The sequence below is a fragment of the Myotis nattereri genome (genome assembly GCF_964212035.1).
Source record: "Myotis nattereri genome assembly, chromosome: 2".
In the NCBI taxonomy this organism is placed as follows: domain Eukaryota; kingdom Metazoa; phylum Chordata; class Mammalia; order Chiroptera; family Vespertilionidae; genus Myotis; species Myotis nattereri.
This window is the reverse complement of record NC_138076.1, coordinates 31,342,808-31,369,600: the sequence shown is the minus strand read 5'-3', so window position 1 is coordinate 31,369,600 and position 26,793 is coordinate 31,342,808. Positions and strand designations below refer to the sequence as shown.

General features: G+C 40.7%; 1 protein-coding gene across 1 annotated transcript in view; it reads right to left on the bottom strand.

Moving 5' to 3' along the window:
* Positions 1-26,793, bottom strand: part of COL4A1 (collagen type IV alpha 1 chain) — a 139,524-nt gene that overhangs the window by 37,388 nt on the left and 75,343 nt on the right. Inside the window, exons 3-22 of the mRNA XM_081084484.1 lie at positions 16,960-17,049; positions 16,720-16,764; positions 15,714-15,758; positions 15,543-15,605; positions 15,009-15,062; positions 14,805-14,831; positions 13,703-13,786; positions 13,554-13,616; positions 12,230-12,265; positions 11,650-11,691; positions 10,280-10,366; positions 9,765-9,791; positions 9,553-9,603; positions 8,662-8,706; positions 8,524-8,577; positions 5,999-6,040; positions 4,282-4,366; positions 3,886-3,921; positions 3,027-3,191; positions 2,083-2,178 (exon numbers count right to left, since the gene is read on the bottom strand). Of these exons, the coding sequence (XP_080940610.1) occupies positions 2,083-2,178; positions 3,027-3,191; positions 3,886-3,921; positions 4,282-4,366; positions 5,999-6,040; positions 8,524-8,577; positions 8,662-8,706; positions 9,553-9,603; positions 9,765-9,791; positions 10,280-10,366; positions 11,650-11,691; positions 12,230-12,265; positions 13,554-13,616; positions 13,703-13,786; positions 14,805-14,831; positions 15,009-15,062; positions 15,543-15,605; positions 15,714-15,758; positions 16,720-16,764; positions 16,960-17,049 (1,237 nt within the window). The remainder of the gene's footprint in view (positions 1-2,082; positions 2,179-3,026; positions 3,192-3,885; positions 3,922-4,281; positions 4,367-5,998; positions 6,041-8,523; positions 8,578-8,661; positions 8,707-9,552; positions 9,604-9,764; positions 9,792-10,279; positions 10,367-11,649; positions 11,692-12,229; positions 12,266-13,553; positions 13,617-13,702; positions 13,787-14,804; positions 14,832-15,008; positions 15,063-15,542; positions 15,606-15,713; positions 15,759-16,719; positions 16,765-16,959; positions 17,050-26,793) is intronic.

The window sequence follows — 26,793 nt, the reverse complement described above, 5'->3', positions numbered from 1 at the left end:
ATGCTCCGGACGCCTCTACTAACCTGCTCTGTGTCCCTGTCACTGGCCACACATCACGGGTAACCACTTTCAAAAAATCACTAAAAAGTGATCCAGAACTCAATTTTGCCAATCAGCCTGAAGTTTTGACTGCTACAATTTTGTCTCCCACTCTATAACTTCCCATTATTTTTTAGTATTTGTTGGCAAACTGTACATATCGCTCCTGGACTTAAATCCAGGCAGCAAGTTGACAGATGATCACTGAGAATAAGAAGCCCCCAAAGCAAGAACAAATAACTGACCTGACACTGAGATGGAAAAGTAGAGAGATGGCAGCACAAAAAAAATGGAAGGGAATGCCTTTCTTTGGAAATTTTAACATCTTATGTCCTGACTTTCAAACTAAGCTCAAAGGCCTTAGGGTATCCTAAACCTTAAAATGTCTGGTTTCTAGGCACAAATCAGGTTTAATGCAGAGCAGAGTGCATGTGGAGACGCCCATGTTTGGAAGTCAGAGAGGCTGGTCTGCATCACCCTTGTGCCCTCGCCTGGATGGGTGCCCCCAGCCCCAGGGACGGTGAATGCACACTCCTCTCCAGCAGGCCCCACGGTCAGGGACAGAAAAGGACCAATGAGGCAGCCTCGCGTCCCTGAGCTCTGGGCACGGTGCACTGCTTCGTTCTGGGTTCTTCCCAGGGGCAGAACAGCAGCCCAGCCATGGGACAGACACGCAGTGCAAGTCTGCTAACATCTCAGCTACGTTCTGGGCGCCCTGGGTTCCATGGAAGTGTGCTGTGAGTCCAGGAGTGGGCGGGGAGAGGCACTAGCACCGCAGTCTGGGCGGGCTGATGGTTCTCGAGCAGGAGCATGAAGACACGGAAGAAAGAGGCTTCTCTTAGGATTCCAGAGACAGATAAACAAAATCTCAGTACAGAGAACCTTCTGACCATTGGTTCTGTCATAAAATGTAGTAGCCCACCTCAGAAAGGACTCCCTACCTGGTAACTAGAGCGATTCATTGAACGACAAATAACTCTAGGTAAGCTAGAATACATTTTATTTTCAGTACAAACTGCACAATTCAACTGGCTCACTTTTCAGCTTTCTATGCCAGGAGACTGAGAGCTGGTTAACATATTTCTTATTCCTTTAAACCAGTTTTATGGTTTTATTTTTACTATTCCTTTCTGTAGCAAGGCTAATTTTGCAAAGATACCTAAGAGGGCCGTAAAGAATCCATCCATCACTGGACACACCAGCGACTGGGGGAATCCCCACCCCAGCTCCAATGACTTCTGAGATCACTTCCATCTAAGGTTCTGTAACTTGCATGGCTGTCAAAATTCAAAGATTTAGCTGAAACTGTTCTCCATGAAGCATTTGTGTTTTAGACTTTTGAAGAGTAAAAATTCTTAGCAACCTAAAGCCAGAAATGGTACACAATGGGGTCAGTTTGGGGAGCAACCTCTTATTTGTTCTACCCTTGGGTACTGAGAGGCATACACATATTGGAATATCCCTTGTTTATTACACTCTAAGATAGGACTGTCGGTGCAGTGATATCCACTCTGTTTCCAAGATGGTGAAGGGATTACGATGTGTCCTGGGTTGGTGTTAGAGCAAAAACTTGGGAAGAATAAAGATAAAATTGAGAGCACTGGGTGGAGACAGCTGGTCCATGAGATTTGCTCACACTGATTATGGCTTGGATGGGTGGTGAGCATCCCAAGTATGCATCTGTGATTTGGCTTGAAAGATGTGCCTCCTCTGAGAAGGGAACTCTCAAACTTTGAACTAAAAGGCCACAGTAAGACATCAGTCTGACAGGTTCACCTGCCAGTCATGGAGAAGGCAGCAACTCTGACATCAGGCCCTGACTCTGCACTGTCTCCCAGGTGAGAGCTGCCTCTCAAAATCCAACAACAGGAAAATCCCAGCAGAGTTGTAGGGAAGCACATCCTAGAATGGACTTTGCGGGGAGTTCAAATAAAGGCAGACTACATCCACGTCCACCCAAGCCAGTGAGTTTGCAGACATACTAGTATATTATAGACCCTAGCACAATCATCATTTTAAAAAAAAAGAAAAGTAATCTCTTACCTTTCTCTCCAACTTCACCCAACAATCCTGGTTGCCCTGGAATTCCAGGAGGACCCGGATCACCTACTGGTCCAGGCTGGCATTCCACTTGTCCATCTGAAATGGATTTTTAAAGTTATAGGATCATCCCTACCTAACTGAAGCTAGGTATTTCCACACTCTGTAATTCAATCTCTCCTGAAGAACCAAACTGTCTGACGGCTACTTGGTAAGTATTAGAAATCCAGCTTTAGTTTGCTCACAAACAGGACCAGCACACATAGCATCCATCCATCTCCTCAGCATCGCACACCATCACTTCTGAAACATCTATTTCACAATTCTAAAACATATCTCGTTAGCCCTGTCTTATACTTTATTTCATTGTTATCTTGCCAAGAACACACCATCATCCTTAATATACAGATTAAGAAATGGGGGCTCAAAAAAGTTAAGTGGTTTCCCCATCATCATACATCTGTGACATCACAGGCAAGACTTGAGCTACTTTACTTCTTACTTTTCCTAAGCAAACTTTCAGCAATGCAGTAATTATTTAGAGCTGCAGACTGTCCGTGGAGAAACGTCTCTAACTGATAGTTCCTATTCAATTCTGAGCATCATTTATGTGACTCTAGATAAGCTAGAATACATTTTATTTCAGTACAAACTGCACAACTCAACTGGCTCACTTTTCAGCTTTAGACGCCAGGACACTCAGAGCTAGTTAACATATTTCCTATTCCTTTAAACCAGTTTTATGGTTTTATTTTTACCATTCCTTTCTGTAGCAAGGCTAATTTTGCAGACACCTAAGTGGGCTGCCAAGAATTCATCCATCACTGGACACACCAGCCTTCTGTACTGCATGTGAACTCCGGAGCCCCTCAAAGACCTGGGCCAGCCCTGCCCTGCAGTCTGTCCTCAAAGGGACACCACGTGAAACGGTCCCAGAGGGAGCTTACCTATGTAGGCTGGCGGTCCAGGAGGTCCGGGACGCCCAGGAGGGCCCGGGAATCCATCTTTTCCTCTTGGTCCTGGCAAAGACGCCCCTGGATATCCTTGGTCACCTTTTTCTCCTCTTTCACCAGGGAAGCCGGGAGCACCAATCTGCCCAGGTATCGGGATGCCTGAAACCAGAACAAAACCTCACCTAAATAATCACAAGTTGAATGTCAACCGCACAAACTAATTTTCTTAACTGTTGAAGGAAAAATGACCAGTGACCATCACTAAAAGGGGAACTGCTGAAACAAGTAAAACTGAATCAAACTGGCAGGCTTCTCACCATGTAAATGCTGACAGTCAAATGCTTTCTACACATTAACTTGAAGGAAAAGATCAGAGTCAGGCAGAGTAGGTGTGACTCAACAAGAGACATGAACAGTCCCACCGGTTAAATACGTTTCTAGCTACATGCTAACCCAGCTGTGAGCAAACTCCGGCCCGCGGGCCAGATCCGGCCCGTTTGAAATGAATAAAACTAAAAAAAAAAAAAAGACCGTACCCTTTTATGTAATGATGTTTACTTTGAATTTATATTAGTTCACACAAACACTCCATCCATGCTTTTGTTCCGGCCCTCCAGTCCAGTTTAAGAACCCATTGTGGCCCTCAAGTCAAAAAGTTTGCCCACCCCTGTAACCTGTCCCTTACAAAATGAACACCTTTCCCATGAACACATCTTGTTTTCATAACTAGAAAATGGTGCTACAGAACTGTTAAACATTTTATGCAAATATCTAATGTACATGATAAAACGTTCAGAATGTAACCACAGAGAAGATTGACAGTATTCTTTAAAAATCAGTCCAAGGTGCTCACCTGGGGGGCCTGGCTGGCCTTGTTGTCCTGGGAAACCTAAAACGAGAAAGAGTTGGACAGACTGAGACTGGTGCACTCGTGATTGATGGTTTATATCTCTGTGCCCAGGAGTACCCACTGCCAAGGGGAACAGGGAGCCTGAGCGCGTGGAAATGCGGTGCCCCTGAAGCTACAGAGATGCCAGGAGAGGGGCCCCCGGATGGACAGTGTGACAATGAAACATGAGCTCGTGTGAGACTCGGTCACCACGCGGTCCTGCGAGGGACATAGATGTTTTCAAGGTGCAAACGAGTGCAGGTTGAAAATGGAAGAAAGAGGAAGAGAGGATGAGAGAGACAGGGGGAGGAGGAGAGGAGGTAAGAGCAAGAGAGGGAAAGACAACAGAGAGCAACTTACCTTTGGGCCCTGGCTCTCCTCTCAACCCCGGTGGCCCTGGGAAACCCCTCTCGCCTTTTTCTCCCAAGGGTCCTGTGCCGATCACCTGAATTACAGAACACGAGATCACCACGGGGCCTGGCAGGGGCTGCTGCTATAGATGAAGAAGCTAATGCTTGTCCTGTCATTGCATGAAATGTGAAAGAGAAGCAGTCATGGGGCAGGGGGAGCCAAAACATACAAAATAAATATTCCATAATGTCCTCCTGCAGAAAATCCACCAGGCAGGAGCTTTACCAACGAGGTGACGTTAGAAAAATATTAATTCCAAGGTTTAGGTTTGGAATTTCTAAATGTCCATATAAGCCATAACGTGAGTAGTCTCCTTTAAAGAGTGCTAGCAGAACACCCTTACAATTCCTCTAACTGTTTGCAACAGAACACTCCAACTTTTTTACTGGAAGAGTTTTCTCTTTTCTTTTTTATTAAATGGTCCAAAGTGGGGACCTCCTTAAGGCCCTAAGGATGGAAGGCAAAAAGAATGCACTTTTGCCTCGTTAAAAAAGGAGTGAACTTACCCACTCAATTCTAAATTACTAAAATTCAAAGAAAATGACCAAGTCAAATTACTTCATTATTAGTCTTAAAATATAATTCCTTTGCTGCAATTAAATTACTGGATATTATTAAAATCTGCTGATTAGGTTAAGCTAAAAACAGGTTACTTGAATGCTGCTGCAGGATCACAAATATGAAAAATGGAGTCATAAGTATATATGGAGAATTAAAAGAATTAAGAAAGCTTGAGAAGTTAATCCAATGATCCTATGCCTGGAAATGTAGCTTAAGGAAAAATGACTCACCACCACCACCCATCGCCCCCATACACTCAGTCTCGCACACAATGGTTTTTACAACCATTCATCAACACAGTGCAATGGCAGGAAATAAGAGAACGGTAACATTTTCATCATTTTAAAAAAGCTTTGGGGATGCCCAGCTTGTGTGGCTCAGTGGGTGAGCATCAACTGATGAACCAGGAGGTCATGATTAGATTCCTGGTCAGGGCACATGCCCGGGTTGCAGTCTCGATCCCCAGTGCGGGCATGCAGGCGGCAATTGATCAATGATTCTCTCTCATCATTGATGTTTCTATCTCTCTCGCCCTTTCCCTTCCTCTCTGAAATCAATAAAAGTATATTTTAAAAAAATAAAAAAGCTTTGGGGCAAAGTGGTTAAAATAATTATAGCAAAACACTGACAAAATATTGGAAATGATTACTTGAAGATCACTTGAAAACATGAAGAATGTACTTTTTTAAAAGACAGTTACATACAGTGATTATAAGTATGTATAACTATGCATATGGACAAGGAGTAAAATGTTATTTGCAAAAATGAAAACTGTTTTGCTTAGAGCAGTCAAATTGTGGATGATCTGTCCCTTTTGATAATGTTTTCCTCAATGGACCATTTAAATCAAAAAAGTTTCAGAGTATGTGGCTACTATTCTTACCCACATGCAGAAATGATCAAAATTTAATAAAAAGTAAGACCCAAACTCCACACCATAAAAAATATAAAATTATTCGTTCAGATTGTACGCAATCCCTTTCCATAAAAATGTCGGTCTGGGAATGCTGCAGAGCCTGTGGCCTAAGCAACTGCTTGGCCTCAACTCCTTTCCTTTTTTTCATTTCAAAGGCTCTCCAGCCCAGCAAACATTATTCTTACTCACAATTCCAGGTGGGCCTGGAGGACCTGCTTCACCTTTGTCTCCCTACAAAAGAAAAAAAATAACTTCAGCATTTTTTAACTAGAAAGAGTAGTGATCTTTCAGAAAGCAATTAAACTTTGCAAGAAATATTTTCCTCTCAATACCTCCCATCCCAATTAGCTTAAAGTGCTCTGTAATAACTATAACAAAAGCAAATACATTTCATTTTGCTTTGCATAAGGGTGACATATGAGGATAAAAGTTTCTACAAGACACTAATGGGAAGCCAATTAGTCACATGACAAACAAGCTCGCAGTTTTTGTTCTGTTGACTGTACGCTCCCTCAGAGAACTTTACCTGAAGAACTTTACAATCAGCAAAACATGAAGAATGTACTTTTTTTTTAAAAAAAAGTTACATACAGTGATTATAAATATGTATAACTATGCATATGGACCAGAAGTAAAATGTTGTTTGCAAAAATGAAAACTGTTTTGCTTAGAGCAGTGAAATTGTGTACTCATTTGTAAGCTGAATTCGTACACAGTGGTTTACAATAAAATGAAAATAAATGAAATAAAACGATATGAAAGATTCTGATTTCTTGGTATATTTTTCTTAAAGAAATCATTTTATTTGAGGTCTTTAGGTGTAAGAATGTCCAAATTTGCATTGGAAATCGTAATAAAGAATACTTATGGTTTTTTCTTTCCCCTTAAAATCCAACATTATTTAAAAACATTAAGTGGGTAAATTCTGGTCACTTTGAGGCTTAGTTTAATCCATATTAGATGAAAAAACCCCCAAATTAATTTTATATATTGTTCTTATATAAACATCGTAATACTTTTAAAAGTCTTAAGATATGCCATTATTCCGTGAATGTACTTTTTTTCCTTTTAAACTAATGAATTAAACTTAGGCATTAAATCAAATTGGCTGTTTTGGTTTTTCATAAATATGAGAAGAATTTTAGAAGTATTTGTGAAACTTAAAAAATATCTTAGCTAATATATTCCAAACATATTTACCTTTTAAATTCTACAAGATTGTACTTTCTCAAAAAATTAAAGCCTTTGTATAGAATTTCTCCCTTTGTCCCTGGCTTTGATAAGCAAACCTTGAGGTCCTTTCCCTAGTTTATCATTCATTGTTAGAGATAAACATTTCCAAATTACAGCTGACCCTTGACCAATGCAGGGGTTAAGGGCAATGATCCACACACAGTCAAAAACCCATGTATAACTTTGACTCCCCGAAAACTTACCTACTAATAGCCTACTGTTGAACCTTACCAATGACATGAACAGGGGATTATCACATATTTTGTATGTTATATGTACTATATGTTTTATTCTTACAACAAAGTAAGCTATAGAAAAGAAAGTGTTATGAAGAAAATCATAAGGAAGAGAAAATACATTTACAGTTCTGTATGTACTTATAGTTCTGTATGTACTTATTGGGGGGGAAAATCTACTTGTAAGTACATGCATGCATTTCAAATCCATATTGTTAAAGTGTCAACTATATTTCTATTTTAGTAGAAATGTGTATTACCTATTCTCGTGATTAAAAGAAAACAATAAAGCAATGAGTTTTTTCTGTCTATCAGAATAACAAATATTTTTTAAAGTTTGATAACCAGCAGTTGCCAAATGAAAGGGCCCCAAATTGCCTTTCTGGGGGCAATTTGGGGGCACATGGCAAAAGCTTCCAAAAGAGTCTAAACGTTGACCCCAAACATTATTTTTAGGAATTTATAACAGGGAAACGATCAGACCAGTGAACAAAAATAAGTTGTAATCATAAAAATGTGGAAGGGGCCTAAATACCAAGTAAAAGGCATGGACAATAAAAGAATAAATGTATAGCCCTAGCTGGTTTGGCTCAGCGGATAGAGCATTGGCCTGAGGACTCAAGGGTCCCAGGTTCAATTCCAGTCAAGGGCATGTACCTGGATTGTGGGCACATCCCCAGTAGGGGGCATGCAAGAGGCAGCTGAATCGATGTTTCTCTCTCACAGAGGTTTCTAACTCGCTATCCCTCTCCCTCTCCCTTCCTCTCTGTAAAAAAAAAATCAATAAAATATATTTAAAAAAAGAATAAGTGTATAACTACATTTATGGACATAGAAATATATCCACTTCATAGTATTATGCAGCAAAGCAGGATGTATGATGCAATATCATTTTTTCAAAGCACATGTACATATGTGTACATAGGACAATTACTAACTCTGACCATCTCTGAGTGGGCAATAGAAAGATCCCATAAGCTATTTTTCTTCACAATATCTTTTTGCATTTCTGGGAGTGGTTTACAATCAGGAAAAACTAATCTACTACAAAAAAAAAACTTAACATCTCATTTTTAAAAAAATTTATGCTTACAAATAAAACCAATACGTTAAGTTGTGTTTTTGCTCACATGGAGCATAAATAACTGTAATTCTTTGTGAGTCCATAAGCCACTATTCTAGTCAAAATTTCTGAACTGACCTACAAAATGAAGGTTAAAAACTCAAAACAGTGCCCCTATTTACCTTAAAGCCTGGTTGTCCTGGTTGTCCTGGGAACCCTGGGGAGCCGGGAAACCCCTAAAGGAAACAGGAGAGGCAACAACCATCGTCAGCTGGTGAAGGCCAACAGCTTCCTTTCAAAAATCACAGAGAAATACTTACCGGACTCCCCTTTTCTCCTTTTTCACCATCTTTTCCAGGCTTTCCCTGTACAATACAAATTTAAATATTAGTATTTCATCAACAATCACAGCAAATATGCTGTAACAACAAGGCTCTGATGCAAATGCAAGTTCCTATGTCATCTCTCAGAGAAAGCCTCTGTGTAAGCTGATGCCACTACAACAAGGAATAGAGTGTACACTGAGTAACTATGAATAAGTTACAACAGAAGAGGACTTTCCCATTTAAAAAAAAAATGGAGCCTGATTAGTTCCAGATCTTCTAAGGTACCCTTACATTTGGCAGCATAGCTACCACCAGGGAAGGTTCCCTATTGGCAAGTGAGCATTTGGTAGCTGCTATGCAGAGCATTGGTTTTAGTGGAGGTTTTCCAGCATTATTTCTGGGGAGAAACTGAAAACGCTCAGGCTACCGGAAACTGGGAGGGTGTCCTTTCACCAGGACTCTGGGGGTTGAGAAGCATCTGAGCATCTCCACTCCAGGATGTGCACCTCGGATCTGGGTGGAGGTCCGAGCTGGCCTGGGAAGGTGGCAGCAAAGGGCACCAAGGGCTCTGAGCAAGTGGACAGTTGGCGATCAGTGGGGAACCAATAGGTGGGCAGCTCTTCTGAGAGGCCCCCACCCAATGCCAGACTGTCTTGGGGTGTGAATAACAAAGGGCCTCAACCTCTGGGACTTCTTTTCAGGTGATGACAGCTCTCCGTATTTCTACTCCCAGGGGCTTCAGAAAAGCCCTTCAGGAGAGGAAAGGGAGAAACCAGAAAACCCCTCCCAGTCTCTTCCATTCTTCTGTGTGCCTGAACCTGTGATTCTAGGAATGTAAGGAAAACGATTTACAATAGGAATAAAAAGACTCTTAAAAGAACTTACTCGGGGTCCTGGTTTTCCAGGTTCACCTTTCTCTCCATACCCTGGCACTCCCTTGCAGGGGAAAAAAAAGAGAGAGTTAGATTTATTCACACATTTACGTAAAATATTAAATTAAGTAAATATTACACTTAAAGTGAAATAAGCTTGTAACTTAATTCCAATATGTTAGTTTCCCACAAAATAATAATGATCAACAAGAATTTAGTACTTACCGGAGATCCAGGGTCACCTTTAATACCCTAAAGGAATTTTAAAGAGAGAGAGGTCGATCAGTACTATCTAATGGCTATATCATTTTTATATGCGACATTGAACACGTGAAAGGAAAAAAGAAACCTTTTCCTGCTATAGTAACAAAGAAATTTACATTGGTCTCCAGCATTCACGTCCTCACCTTGACTGGATTATGGATTTTAAAAGGGCAATTAATTATGCTTGATCCACAGCTGGTGACCCTTCCGCTGATCCAGCTCATCCTCCACTGGGGTGGATTGAAAAAGCCCTCACTTGAGTGAGTCAGCCTCAAACCAGGCTTTCTCCTACCCAGGACCAGCTGCCTCTGCTTTCAGATGCCCATCTTTTACATGATGAATAGTCTATAAATCTGTTCTCCAGGTCAGGGGTGAACACAGCTGGAGAAACCCAATTTTGACACAGTTTCTCTTGATCCCCGGGAATTTATGCAAAATTAGCAAGACGACATTCGGTGGACAAAGTCATTTCATACCTTCTCTCCTTTAGTGACAAGTTCTCCTTTTTCTTCCCTTTGAGCCTCTCCTGGCATTCCTGGAGGGCCAGTGACCCCCTGATCGCCCTGTTGATGAAAACATTGGGAACTAGTTAGGCAAAAAATAATTATATATTGAAAAAAAATGCAGAGGGGGCCTAAAATAAAACATCTATCTTAAAAGTGTTCTTACACTATTTTCTCATCTATCCTTGTCTTAGCAGAAAATGAAGTTTCAGTAGGAAGAGGGCACGATTAGTATCTAAAGCCAGGAGGAGACTTTCATCTCTCAGGGGGAACGAAAGCCACTGTCTTGAGTAATAGCAATGGAACCTGATCATCTATAAGACACATGTATGAACGCATGTATGTACAGACCATGCATACATATACAAACAGCATATATGTGTGTATATATACACATACTAGAACACAGGTATACAAGCATATACATTCTAGTATATACTGTCCAATTGCATTTTGATGTCCTGAAAAAGACACAAAATGCCTAATAGAGCCTGGGAAGAAAGGAGGTATCTTTAGGTAAACCAACAATACAAGAACCATCAAGAATTATCTTCCTCAGCCATCCTCACTGCTGGGTACAACTGGAAGTACAGTGAGTCCCCAAATGAGTGAGTTCTAAAAAATTCAACTGTACAAATTCCAGGATTACTTAGTTGTATGTGAAGATTATGAAAAAAGTGGGCCAAAATTTGGGGTAGAAAGCAGAGGCCACCTGTCCAGGACACATCTGCCCATGCCTCGGTTGACTTGGGGCCCCCTGGTGGCCGTTGTCTACAATGTCTTGACCATCCACAGAAAGAACCTTGGCCTGACAGGCGCTGCTGTAATTCCAATAATCCCCTCTTGGTTAGATTCAGGGGAACTGATGGAGAGATCACCAGAGAATCAGAGACCCACTGATGTTCTTCCTTCTTCCCAAGAGGGGGTTGTCTGCTCCGGTCCATGCCTCCCTGCCTCCATGGCTCATTTCCTCCCCATTTTGGTATGATGACTTTGCTTTTGCAGGGCTCAGTATAGTTACACTATTAACAGTCAAGTCCTAAATTGGAGTTGTTTATAATAAAGTCTAGGTCTGGTCTTATCACTGCCTGAGAACATTTTGATTGAATTGCATATGTTCAATCAAGGGATTAATGGCTTCATTATATTCTCTGCGGATGAGATCACACATAGAGTTCAGTGATATTTAGCTGTGCATTTTAAGGAAGACACTAACAAACTCAAGAATGTGCAGAGGAAAGTAACTATGGGATAAGAGCCCAAGAGTAGGTTCAGAGGCAGAAACTCTATGCTTGGCACTGTAATTTTAAACATGAAAACTCCCCAAAGCAATATGTACTCACTTTTTCACCTTTTGGTCCTTGAAAACTTAAGCCCATTTGACCCTGTTGATTGAAAATTAGGCTTCCATTATTAGAGTTGTCTACTTTGCTCAAAAGTGTCTAACAAATATCATATAAAAATGAAGTACGATAGTAGATTTAAGGCAATAGCTTTATCCCACAGCCACCCTAAGATTTTTCAATGAAGTTGTGATTATATTGTATTTAATGTCTATAAAAAGTTTCTAAAAGTATTATTGAAAAATAAATCTATAAAAACCTTTTTTCTTAACTTTAGGTTTTTAAACTCTGGCTTTATAAGATTAAAGGAAAAAAAATCAATGATTCCAAAATAATGACTAAGGGGTTGGTAGATGGAAAAAAGATCAATGGATGAAGAGATCAATCAAATAACCAATTGATAGGTTAGATAGATGGATGAATAGATGGATAGGTAGTTAGACAGATGTTAACTATAGAGATAGGTAAAGAAGTTAGAATTTTCCAAAAATTTTTAACAGAGACTTAAAGAATGAGCTATGACAATTTCACGACAGTCATATACTAATGCCAAAGAAAAACAAATGACACAAATCTTTACCTTTTCACCTGGAGGGCCAGGAGGGCCAGGGGGACCCTAAAAGATAAAGCATTTTAATTATATACAGTTTACAACCCTGGTAGACTTTAAATGCTTCTTTGTACAGAAATTATGTTACGATCCTACGGTTAAAATAATTTATTTGTTAATTTTTTTCCTGTGCTCTAGAAATGTAAAACTTTGAAAGTAACCAGAAACTAGTCTTGTATGATTATTAACAGGAATGTAAATACTTAAGAAATCTTTGGCACTGTCCTGTGGAATCCATTGATCTAAGAACATGCCAGCTTACAGACAATGGATGAAATCACCAGCCAAACTCTCTATGATTCTACACTTTCCAGTTTGGAAATGATGTTTGTCTAATTTGGATATAATTTTTTATCTTAAAAAAAGCTGAATGATTTCTTCCAGCAAGTAGACTATAATGAAATAAAAAAAAATGGACTTCAAAAATTTCAGAATGCTTTCAAAATTTCAGAATGCTTTCTATAACCATTTAAAAAGGAAAAACTGGTGATTCTTTATGTACATAAAGAATGCCATCAGCACAGTAAGTCTAGTAACCATATGTTACCAGTCATTCTTTACTTATAAATATTTCATACACTTACAAGAACATATAAGACGTTTCATGTGCAGGAATGAGTATAAGAAGAGTTGTTGAATTTTATCCACCCTCAAAAAAGAGTAAATTTAAAAGATAAGCCTCAGGACTCAGGCAGGCTAGTGTGAGGATAACAAAATAAGTGCATTATTCATTCCTGGTAAGCATAAGTCTTGTTAATATTAACTCTCTCATGATCCCAAATATGTATATGTGAGCAGATGACATCCCCTTTCTATTGAGAATTATCAGTTGTGAGGGAGGCCAATGACAGTGATGAGCCTTCTGGGATGTTATCTCTGGGTGCTCAGTTGGCACAGTCTTTGAAATACTGTGCAGCTTCTAGCCACCACCTGGTCTGTGTCCTTAGCCCCCAACAGAGCAGACCCACAAGTCCATCTCTAGGGCTGAATCTCCTTGTCCACCTTGAGCTCAGCCTCTTCAGGCCACGGATCACTGGCTTCACTCACATAATGAAGGTGTTGTCCGTTTGGGGGCTGTCTTGGCATGCAGTGCTATTATTACCCTGTTCCCACAGCTCTGGGAATGTGTGGACCATAAATGCAGCCAAATATTTTCATAAGAAATTCATCCACCCAACCCAAATCAAGGGAGATCGCCACTGTGTAAAGTTTTTGTTAAATTGTATTTGTTTTCACACCTCAAGATAGTTGTTCTTTGAATGACTGCCTCAGGGAAACAACCCCCCAAACTTACCGGTGGTCCGGCATATCCTGGAGGGCCTACAGGACCTTGCACCCCTGGGAATCCTGGTGAACCCTACAATGTATTGAGAAAGAAAAGAATCAAAATGCAAACCAGGAGGAGACTCAGCATGGGATTATAGTGACTCAGCAAATGCTTACTGGTATTCCTGGGGGTCCAGGAAATCCTCTTTCACCTTTTAGCAGCATCCCGGGCACGTGGCCAAGTATTTCACCAGGATCCCCCTATGTGATGAAAAACAAGACAAAGTCTCGAATACTGGTATCTGTGTAAAGAAACTTAAAACCTATCAAATATTAGGCATGCATTACTGGTATGGAACTGGCCCATGTCTGGGGTTTAGACTCTCTCTAAGCTTGAAATATATAGATTGGCCGTCTCCCCATTCATGCTATGCTCTTAGCCAGCGTTCAGTGCTGCACAGTCAACTCAGCTCAACCAGGACTGACTGTCTACAGCAAAGTGAAAGGATCAAGGACACTTCCATGGGACTGTCTCACACAGACACGAGAAATACTAGACCAGGACCCAGTCTCTGGTTAAGAGACTGTGTGACCACAAGCCATTCTGACAAAACAAGAACTGAATTTCAAGCAAAGTATTTCAGGATGAGCACTTCTATCAAAGCAGAGCATTTTTATGATGGTAAATGTCATGTGTTCAGTTAGGCCACAATACCGAGGGGCCTATGCCCCACCGGGACATATAGGAAAATCAAGCTGAGAGGGACCATGGATTGGCTCTGAATAAAGAGGTCGTGACACCAGGACTTAACCTAAGGCAACTGGGGGTCTTCCTGCCATAATTATGGAATGCATAATAGTGACTCCAGAGTACAGGCAACATGTATACGTTGTATATAAGTCAAACCAGATAGATTAAATATGAGACCAACTTGAGTTCTTTTTGGTGGCCCTGTACTTATGTCCTATGGCTCTGGAAAAGGAGCATCCAAACTGACATGTCTATGCAGGTAACTAATCTGAACTAGACTCACATCTGTTAGTATTTACACTATGCTGCCTATTCTTGCTTATTTCCTATTAAGACAGTGTACCTATGTCTGAACTTTAGTTTCTAAAATTTAAGTAAATGACTTATATACCCTTTTAATGGAACAGAGTTTAGACAAATGTGTCCATAGGCAATTGGCCCACCAAAGTGATTTAAAGTAAATTTACTTTCACACCATCTGTTTTAAACAGACTTCTGTAATGAATCCAATAAAGTAAAATAATGTACCTTCATTCCGGGTAACCCTGGTGGTCCCTGAAAAAAAAAAAGGTTAATATTAGTTTTGTTTTTCTCAAAACATCACTAGGATTAAGATATGAGACCAAAAAAAAAAAAGAAAGAAAGAAAAAAAGGCGGGCTAAGGAAAGGAAATGAAAAGAGAGAAAGTCTAGTCAAAGAAAGAAATTCTGAGTTAAACAACCTCATACTCACAGGATTTCCAGTGAATCCAGGCAAACCGGGAGGTCCCAGGGGCCCTCGTTCACCCTGAGGGGACAGCAGACAGTCACTCACAAGTACCGGACAAGGCAGGTGGGACCTCACTGCAGACACCCTTGTCAGTTACGATGTCCTACCTCATTTGTTAACTAACATCATTTCTTAAAAACTGTTTGTTGCAATCTATGTTACTGAGTGGTACTTCACGACAGAAGAGATATACTTGAAAATATAATTAATAGGGACAGGATTAAGAGCAGCATTTTCTTGTTTGATTTAGGAATAGATCATAGGTAAGAAATACAATATTTAAAGCAATTTTAGAGTAAAATTGTCCAAAAGAGAAAGTTGTAATTATATCATTCTTAAACATTAAATATGGGAAAACTGCATTTCCTAATCACATAAAGAAAGTGTTGAGACAAGCAGCTTTGCAGTGATGGCAACTGAACAACTTGGCCTGACTTCTCAAGATGCGAAGTCAGGTGAACAGGCACAAAGGGAGAAAGGTCTCGGTTTTGAATTTACCTTTGTCCCGTTGCATCCTGGGATACCACGGGGACCTGGGGGACCGTCTTGTCCAGGAATACCCTGCAGTTAATAAAGTGAAGAAGCAGCCAAAATTCAAAAACCACCTGATGATGCCATCACTCACATCAAATGTCTCATAAAGGAAGCAGGTGCACTTTATATACATACAGGAATTCCTGGGTTTCCAGGGTAACCGGATATTCCTGGGGGTCCCTGTAAGGATGGAAGTGAAAAGATTTCCATGAGCATTGGGGAACCTCTTTTCCTCCCACTGTACCCACCTAAAGGTGTCTACCCTAATTGTTGGCATTCAGAACATTACACTGAGCAGACAGGGGCATCCTACCGGGGAGGCAGCTGAGGGCCCAGCCTAGGGAGGCAGGTACCTCAGGCTTTCAGAAGCAATTCTCCATGGAAAGCTGACTATGACTTCCTTCTAAGATCAAAGCTGCCCATGCACAATATAACTCTGCCCTCATTTCCTTCTTCGTAATTTCTAGGTGAATAAATAGATAAACATCTACAAAATTCAAATTAAAAGCTCAAACCGTTGGGAAGAAGAATGCATGGGATAAATCAGCTCAATGGGGGGAAGAGACAAGTTCTTCCTAGTTGAAATAGGATCATCTCCATCACAGAGAGGTCCAAGGACAAATGCACCCACTGGTCACTGTCACACTCCCCTTCAGCAAGTACCAATAGCAGAATCAAACTTTCCATTTTACAGCGCAATTCGGTTTTTCTAATTTCGGGATTCCTGCCAAAGATCTTTATTTTTGTATCTCTCAGGTATGGGAGTAGCCAAGAAGTGTGTGAAGAAGGAAAAGGAAGTTTAGCTCTGGAAATAGTATCACTTCACTATTCAATGAAGACATTTTTCTCCCACAACTCCCCCAAATTCAAATATGTCTACAAGAATCCTTGAGGAAGGACAAATGGGGGGAAACAAGTGTGAAAGAGAATGAACAGCAGCTCCGCTTATGCACAGCACCAGTGGCAAGGACTGGAGGTCAAAAAAACGATAAGCTTTGGCTTATTTTAAGTTCTTACGCCCTCCACATGCTGTCTGGGCCCTGAGGACAGGCAGAGGGAGAGGGAGAGGAACAAAGAAAGAGAATGGAGAGGAAGGGAAGGAAGTCTCCACAGTCATTACCAACGTGACAATTATACTCACTCTTGTCCCTTTTGTTCCTGGCAGTCCTGGTTCTCCAGCATCTCCCTGGAGCAAAACAGAAAAACCATTATGACCACTCTGTTATAACAAGAATACAGATCAGCGGCTGGGAGAGGTCAATGGGGTGGGGGGGGGGGGAGACATATGTAATACTTTCAACAATAAAATTTTTTTTAAAAAAAGAATATAGATTATTTCAATTCTACACCCTCACAGCTTTCATCACCCAGGTAAGCTTACCTTCTGTCCAGGTGGTCCCTGTGGCCCCTCAGGTCCTTGCATTCCTGGAAATCCAATGACACCTTGTAACCCTGGGAGGCCTCTTTCACCCTGCGGAGGAGGAAGGAGTTAATTTGGCAGTGTCGTTATGAGACCCAATCAGGTAAGATTTTGTTACAAAAAGTAGGTGGAAAGAAATTGAAGAAACAAGTCAGGAATCAGTCTCTCTGAGCATCATCCAATAGTGCGTAAGTTTACAGTGAGCATCTAAAAAGAGGTGCTGAAATGAATTCCTGTTTCAGGTGGCTTTTCTCTACTCTTTTTTAAAGGCTGTTTGAGGGCAGGAATGCAATACCTGGCCCAATGCTTTTTTTTTTATTTTTATTGATTTTTTACAGAGAGGAAGGGAGAGGATGGAGAGCCAGAAACATCAATGAGAGAGAAACATCAATCAGCTGCCTCCTGCACATCTCCCCACTGGGGATGTGCCCGCAGCCAAGGTACATGCCCCTGACCAGAATCAAACCTGGGACCCATCAGTCCGCAGGCAGACGCTCTATCCACTGAGCCAAACTGGCTAGGGCCCAATGCTTTCTATATACTGTATTCTAAGTGCTAAATAAGTTGTTGGATAAATAGATAGCTGGGGATTACTTTTCATTGAATTGATTATAATCTCATCCAGTTAGTAGAATCTTCTTTGGACCAGTAGACCCAGCATTGAGATTTTGTGAGTAGACTATCAGTCAATTTTTTCCCCTAGGTGCCAGCAGGAGCTGGGCAGGCAGAGCTCACAGTGTGAGTTACAGCATGATGCCAAGCCTTCCCTGTGCAATCAGAGGTCTGAAGATGGGCTTTCCTAAGTGCCTTTAAAAAGTGGGTTTGGGGTTTTTTTGTGGGTTTTTTTTTTAAGGTGTTTTTTTGTTTGTTTTGTTTTTTGCAAAGGTTGGATCAAAGTTCGATTATGGTTTTTGCTCTTATGGAGCAAAAATAATGGGAAACATTATTTAAAAATAATAATGAATTTGGACTTTAATGCAATCTTACAATACAAAGTGGGCAGATGAAGCATCAGTGGTTAGTTAGCTGAGTTTTAAAAGCAGAGATTCCAGGCGGGATTTCAAACTGACAAGCTATGCCTTGCATAACACAAACATTTACCAGGAGTTACTTAAAACTCTTTCATGGTTGCAAAAGGAGACAAAGCAAGAACTTTCAAAGTCGTCCTTCTTTCCAAACCACTCGGCCAGCCTGGCACTTGCTGGTGAATGAACGGCCTGCTGCGCTTTTAGAAATGCGGAAATGTGGATCTGACCTTAGGACTGCAGCCACTGGGCGTCCATGGGTTGTAGTTTTAATGAGAAGGTAGGTCAGGAGTCCAGAAACAGCGAGTAGAGATAATAGTTGATATAATAGTAGATGCATTAAAGAAAATTAAGCCCTATACTTTGGCACACCCCTTTGGACCATCAGTATCCAGAGAATCTACCAGAAAGAAGAGAGGGTGATATGTCAGAGCTGTCAGCATAGGATTTGACCAGAATGCTGGCTCCTCTTCCCCGAGGCCTGTGACAGCTGGGAAAGAAAAACATTCTCAGACCAAGACTTGATCAAAGGTGAAGCTGCTCAAATAAACTCATTATTCACCTATAAGAATAATGAGATACAGCTGCAGAAAATCCTGATGACAGCAATATATGGCACCTCTTATCATATCTACCTCTTTCCTTTTATTGAGATGTGGGAAAACTCCACCCAGAACAGAATTGAACTGAAGGGCAAACAACTGGCTAAAAAAAAAAAAAATTAATGAACATTGAATTGCATACCCCAAATAACCTGATATAGGAAGGAAATGTGAGAGGCACGTCAACATAAAAGCTTTCTAATGCATCTGGTGGAGTATTTTTAGGACTTAGTTCATATTGGCGGTATCATTATGAGACCCAATGCAGATAAGATTTTATAGTCCCCACTTTAATCATCGAATACATGGAGGCCCAGAGCCAAGACTGGCTGATTTCTACAAGTTTCTCATTGAGTCAGCTCTAAAGCCAAAAATAGAAATGAGGTCAGCCTAAACCAGAGTCCATGTTTTTTCTAGGTCACTAGAGCAAGCTGGTTCCCAGCAAAATATGGAACAATTCACCAACATTGAGTTAGTCCCTTCTATGTCCATTCCACAGATAGGGATATTAGCATCCGGTGCTTAGCCGACCTGTGACATGTCACTGGGTGACCCCTGCATGCTCCTGGGAACTGAATACAGAAATTTCAATTCCCAGTCCCTGCTTTCACCACAAGAGCACATTCTTTCCCAAATGTCACCAGAATGCTTAAGCAATCCATTTATCCCAGGAGTTTTGAAATTAAGTAGCTAAAAAGGAAGTGACGTCTTCATCGACATGGTTCTTGCCATTTCCCACATGGGTTGTTTTTTGTTTTTTTTCTAATCTTTCATTCGGACATAAGTGCACATGAGCAATCTAATGTCCCGTTCCCTGTCAAGGTTACTGTGGGCACCAGAGCAGAGCACACAGACAGGAAAAGCATTCAAACAGCTATACAATTAGCTGCCAAATATCACACGCTGTCTGCGGGCCAACTTATTCCTCCGAGCTTTTAGCAGATCTCCACTGGGGTTAGAGAAAGAGCAAAGAGCTGGACCAGTGTGCAAAGGATACTGGTGCCAGTAGTTTCTGAGCCAGACTTTGCAGCTGCAACAAGCAATACTGCGGCTGCCAACCCCCTTATGTTGGAGTTCAAGGCAGAATGTGCACCGTTAGAAAAAACTGAGAAGTAGGACCCTTAGTCATCTGTTTCCCCTGATGTCCTAAAGGCAAGGTCCCAAGGACATGGCAGCCACATAATTCACGCCAGACAGAAGTGAAACCCACACCCACTGTTATCACAGCAATGAAAACTTAAAATGGAGGAGGGGAGGGGAGAGAAGCTTGTAAAATATTGCACAGCTTTGATGCAATGGCATTTCATAGTTTCATTCTTGATTGTCAGTGTCATGTATTGCACTGTTCAAAAAAAGAAATAAATTTCATAGACCAAAAGAGGTGATTACGGCTATATTCTCAAATGGTGCAATTCAGAATTTGAGGAGGAAGGACAAAATGCCACCATCTATAAAGATGAAAGAATACAGCCATAGAGCATAATCTTAGTATCAAATCGGCTATTCGAAATTAGGCATGAAATAGTTTCATGCGTGGAGCAACTTAAAAATTTTGCCTAATATATTATCCAAAGCAAGGACATACTTTCAAAAAATCCATAAAATAGGGGAAAAACAGGTTCTGTTATAATATCCGATTATTTTGCCTCCTTGTAAAATGCTTAGGGAAACAATTTTATGATGGAAATCAAATGCTAGAATATAGCCCCACCCCTATTTAAGTCAGAAGTAGAAATAGAAAATAAGCGCCAAGGATGGCGGAAGTTGAAATATTGTGAAACTCCTAACTTTGGAGGACAATATAAATACCAATACAAACACTGAAGTTAAAAATATAACTGGAATAAGCAGTCAACAAGAATCTTATCATCAGTGGTCAGCATGGGATCACAATCTTGGAGTTAAATATTTTAATTTTTCATATTTAAAATACCATGATCATGGATGTTTACAATGGAGGAGGCAGAAGCAGAAATGCCACCAGACACTGGATGTCCTCCCCGAGGCGGACTGGCTACATGGGCAGAGCCTTGTACACGTGCTTGGGTTCATTCACCAGAAAGCAGAACAAATTCAACCAGTGATAGTAATTAGACAGATTTTTTTCTGTTGGGTTTCCCCTTTTAGAAGTAAATACTTTAAAGGCAGGGTATTGTTTTATTCATTCACATCATTAGGCACAAACTTTAAATTCAATAAAAGTTGGTGCACAAGCCTGGCAGGCATAGCTGAGTGGTTGAGCATCATCCTATGAACCAGGAGGTCACAGCTCGATTCCCGGTCAGGGCATATGCCTGAGTTGTGGGCTCCAGCCCCAGTGTGGGGCATGCAGGAGGCAGCCGATCCATGATTCTCACTCATCATTGATGTTTCTAGCTCTCTCTCCCTCTCCCTTCCTCTCTGAAATCAATAAAAAAATATATATTTTTTTAAAAGTTGGTGAACGAATGATGAACCAACCAATAATATAACACAGATTCTACCTACGTGTCCTAAAGACTTTAAAACATACTAAAATATGATTATTGGGCAGGATGGGATCCCTGAGCTCCCTTCCCCAGTCTGAAGCCCTGTGGGCACCGCTTGAGACTGACTAATGTATGCACCACTGGCCAAAGAAGCAAAGGGGGAGAAAGCCACGGTACGGACATGACACTGGATCAGCTGTTTCTTTCTGTCATCTGGTGCCTGGAGATTTCTTTTTCCAAACAAGGCTGCAAATAATTGAGGGGATGGAAGCATTTACATTTGGAGCCAGAGCTCACCAAGCATCCAGTGATGAGGAAACGATTTCAGATGACGGGTCACAGTCAATGGGTGACTGCAGAACTTGGCCAAAAATTCCACAAGTCCAATTCCTTGAGCCCAACAATAATCAGACATCTGCACAACCATTTCCTGAATACCAATACTGCTGGGAAAGTGGTGGGAAGGCTACGGTCAGTGTCAGGGGGTCATGGAAAATCTCTGTGACGAGGCCCCGCGGGGAGCTCCATCCATGCCAGAAAGCTTGACATTATGGCAGAAATATCACCATTGATGCAGAGGCGAGAAGGCGAGAGGAAATACACAGCTAGAACCCCGAAAGGCCCACTTTTCCTCAGGGGAAAACATGAATATTCTCCTTTGTACTATGAAATGTATAACTGGATTCTTAAAAGACTGTGTATATGTCAACACTACATTTCTTTAATGAATTAGATATAATATGAAGATGGTTTCATGCAACCACTCTACCATTACTAATGTTATCTTCACTTAACATTTTAATAATAAAGCAGGGCAGAATAATATAATCATGCACAAAAAGCATGGCTACAAATCTTTATCTTATTCCCAAACTCTTCGTTTTCTCTCTCAAGTCCTGGCGATGTTTAGCTTGAGACAGTCAATGTTAGGAATCTTTTAAGCACTGGCTCTCCACTAAATATGTGGGTATATGTTAAGAGCTTTAGCAATTATATATGGGGGAAGGAGCATTGAAGAGATTGTTCCTAGAAATGAGGACATTCCCCATCTTTACAAATTTAAAAGGTGAGAAGAATCAGAAAGTGTTAAAAATGGGCGGGGGGGGGGGGGGAGGGAGCTAATCTTCACATACTATGAGATCCATTCTCTCTCTAGGAGCCTCTGGAGCCACTCTGCCTCTTCTGAACCACAGACCCCGCCTGGCCTCTTACCACAGGCACCTCGTTTTCCTCCCTCTTACCATCCTCAGAATTGCTGTGACTTGCTCCTGAGGCTGCTGAAGCTGCAGGTGTCCAGCTTTGTATGAAGGATGGGACAGACAGAGCTGAGGTTTGGGAACAGGAGCCCAGCTGGATATGTAGGAAGGAAAGCGAAAAGGCCTTTCTGTGGCCAAGCCTGGACTTCCGTTTTTGTGCTGGACTTCCTGCCTCAGGGCTGAGTGGAAAATCCCAACCCCTGTGGGTAAGATCCATCTCCTGGATAAGTCCACCTATGCCCAGCGGATGGGTCACCAGCTTCACACTGCCCACAGACACAGCACAGTTCTGCATTTCCAAGTGCCCAAGTTCAAGGATAGATTTCTATTGGGTAAATCCTGACATCAGAACATTATATGAGCCCTTGATAAATTCTGACACAATTCTAGGAATGTCAACATTGCTGTGAAGTTGGTTGGTAAACCTAAGTGCTCAAATCCTACACAATACAAAACTAGCGGAGTGATGGGTACCAAGGAAACGCACAATAAACATTCTTTGATTAACAACATTGACAAAGAAATAAAATTCTGATCTACAAAAATTCACTTTGCTCATCAGTTGGAAGAGAAGATGAATTATAAAGAGTTCTTCACAAAACAGTTTCTGAAGAACTATCATTCAACATAAGAATAACTCGAAAGAGCCCTAAGTGCTGTCTTAATATAAACAATTTAAAACTCTTCCCCTAAAGTCATCTAAAAGCAAACAAACTGCCCAACTTCACTAATCCAGTAAAAACTTTCTAAAATGATAAGCAAACAAGTGCTGACAAATTGTTGGAAGCAACAAAATTAAAATTTTTCCAAAAGTCCCTCGGAACTATAAAAGTTCCAGACATTTCTCACTCATTAACGCTGACTATCACTGATGGAGGACACACTTTAAAGCTATAAGCAGTAGCAAGGATCTTTAACAGCAAATATTTTCTTTCATAATTTGTCCCCTAATGCTCTTTCTGGAAAAAAAAATAATCTAAAATACTTTCATTCTTACTCCAAAGCAGTAATCTGTTTAAAATATTTTCAAGTATAAATATTGTAAGTCACGCCCCTGAAGTAGTCAGCTTCCCAAATTAGAAAGAAGAAAAATAGTATGATAATGTTTTTCCAAAGGCTTGTGGGTGTATTCAATCAAACCCTGTGTATACAGCTAATCTTTAATCGATAGCTTATTTCCATTTCCCCAGCAAACTGCAACCAAAGGCAGTGTGTTCTCTGGGACACATGTGTATTCTTTGGCCTCGCTCTCTAGTAACACATTCAAATGTCAATGGGAAGGTTCAAACTTCGCTTTCCTGCAGACACCCCACCCCCCGCCCTATATCCTTTCATCCACATTCGTTTTCTTCTCTGCTACAGCCTAAGTGCTGGCTTTCAACCATCTCCCCAGCCCAAGCAGTGTCGCCAACCTCCAGCTTCCAGCCCACTTGGAGATGGCTGCTTCTACCCAAGAAACTGGGATTCATACCCCACCCCTTCCATCTCCGAGCACTTTGAGCACATCCACAGGACTATCAGCTGAACATACCTTCCTTGCGAAGAACTCCTACCCCCGAAATGACTTGAAGAAAATTACTACACCTAATTGAGCCTATTCAATTAAAAGGCAATAAAGGTTAAATGGGCTTTGGGAGTAGCTTCTGTAGGGAAAGCCCCCATGGGGCTCTGGCTCCCTGCCACTAGAGGGCGCTATAGGACTACACATTTTTTCCAAATTAAAACTCCCCCAATGGAATGGGAAGTATTCATCTTTTTCTTAAATATTCATTATGTCATTAATATTAAATATTCAGTGCCATTGAAGATACTAGCGTGGGCATAGTTGAGAGAAATCAGTCTGATAATGCGTAAAAGATAAAACTCTAAGGGAAAGGAAAAATTTTAGTTAGAATTTAAAATGTAATTAAAATTAAAATAGTAACCCGAATGTCAAGGCTATTAAGTGACAGGTAAATGCTGTGGCCCTAGAAATAATGTGAATTGTGGATATTTTTCAGATTGTTTTTCCATCCATTTTATAAATTAATACATAAATCTAACAATATGGGGAGGGGGGAGTAAATTCAGTGTTCTACATGACTGCATGGAAATAGTATAAACTGAAAAAATAAACCCTATAAAACAGATACAAATATGATAGCAGGGAGGTCTCTAAGAAATTATTACTAAACATTCAACTGCCAGTAAATTTTATTTAAGAGCTTTTCTTTGGTACCTTCTATTACAAATGTATAAGAAACATATACTTAAGGTAATTTAATCCAGTTTCCTGGTTTTTCCATTTGTAAAGTGAAAAAAAAAAATCTGTTCAATCCAAAAAAGGTGATAACGATCTTTCTTGCTAAAAACTCAATTTATTGACATGGAAATCAAAATTATAAATGCTTCTGCCTAAACCTATTACCTTACATCCTACTCCTCATGTAGCGACTGAAAATCAACTTTTAAAGCAGAAAAATCATCCAGATATAAAAGGTGCTTCACTGCAGCTGGGAACCTTACTGTGGTTCTGGAAGGTGGTACCTAGGGGGCAAAAGCCAGCTGCAGCTCCGCGTTGGCCCAGCAGGGGGAGCCATGTCTAACACGCACAGAGCTAAATAAAACTTGGTGGTAGCAAAACCACTCAGCTAGAAATAGACCCTACAAGGACTGAACGCTTACAAAGTCAGGCACTGAAAGCGATGGTGCCTGCCTCAGAGTCCTTGGAATCTGCCTGTAAAATTGTACCTTTCCTCACTGTGCCTTTTCTCTTTTCCATGAAAGTTTTCAAAATTCTATGTCATGACTTAAAGTTATTTTGGGAAAGGAGAGGAATTGCAATTAAATAAATAATGGACGACAAAATAACAAGAGGTTTGCTTCTTTCTGCATTTGGACAAGAAAAAAATATATATTTTTCTCAAAAACACACTTTGTTTTATTTTCACTATCTCCAAACCAATAATCCTGAGATTTAAAGGATGTGTTCTATCTTATCAGCAAATTTGAGAAACACTAATGAGTGCACAATACCTAAATAAGACTTGGAGGGTTTTCATGTTACCATAGTTGGGGATGTTATTAACTTGAAGTTGGAAACATATCTGGACATGTGACAGGGTTCTGGAAGTGTGCGCATCCTGAACAAAATTGGGACACAAAGTCAGGAAGTGCCACAATCTAGGTCATGATTTTTTGAGGGATCTGTGCTAACAGTAAAAATAAAAAGTGCAGAAAACATATCCTGACCATAATAATTATAATAACACAAAAAGCATGCAAGATATTTTTCAGGTTTAAACCTAAGAGAAATTGCCAATTGTCAATGAAGAAAAAAATATTTTTTTTCTTTAAAAATGTGTTAAACACAATTATCTACCAAAATTGAGTTTTATGGGTGCCCTGCCAGGAGGCATTCCTTGGTGCCCAGCACCTAGCACAGATGGCATACAGCAGGTGATCACTAAATACTTTCATGAGTGAATCAGAAAACACAAAATATTAAAGATTCCAAGGAAATAATATAAATCTACCAAGTGGGTGCAGGTTTAGAAATCCTACTTTCAAACTTGACTGCAAAATAGATATTTTTGCTCAGGGTTAGTGCACAGAGCTTTTGGGAATCTTACTTTCTATGTTCTCACTGTAGTGCCTGCATTGATAATGCCAAGTGGTGGGGAAGGAACCTTGGCCTACGAACTGAAATCTTTTGGTCCTAGCCCCAGCACCCAGCATTTAGATTCTCTGAAAATCAGGTCTGCCATCTGTAAGACAGTAGGCTGCACCTGCCTCCCGCCCCCGGGCAGGAGTCCATGAAGGGTCACATTTGATCCAGTACTCAGTTACTTTGCATTGCATGAAACATGAAACAAATATGGTGAACTAAACTGTTCTAACTCTGGTTTATTTAAACACAGGTAGTTTGCATTTATTATCAAGATTCCTATGCCCATCAACTCAACTGCATTTCCTATAAAGCAACAGACTATTTAAAAGAGAATGAGAATGCAGTGTCATTTTTTCCCCCTTCCCACTGGTCATGACCCATGAATTATTTCCTTTTTGTTTTTGTGGCTACATTTGACATTTGAAAGCAAGAATTCTTGGGTATTTTAAAAATCTGACAGTTTTATGAAATTCCTCCTTTAACTTATGCACAAGGGTTTGTGTGTGTGTGTGTGTGTTTTTCCTTAATGAGTACTTCTGATATTAATGCTTTTCAAGCACAGGATAGTCGGTGTGTTCTCCCATGCCGGCCTGAGTTGCTGTAAGTCCCCCGCATCACTGACTTGTACGCTTGCCCGAGGCCCTAGGATCTTCTCTTCTTTTTAGACTATCGGTGTCTGATAACACACACATGTTCTGGTATCCCCAAATTACTTCCTTACCCAACAACAAAGTTACTTGGCTATCGCCCACCACTAATCACATTTTCCCCCAGCATGCTGCAATAATTTCAAGA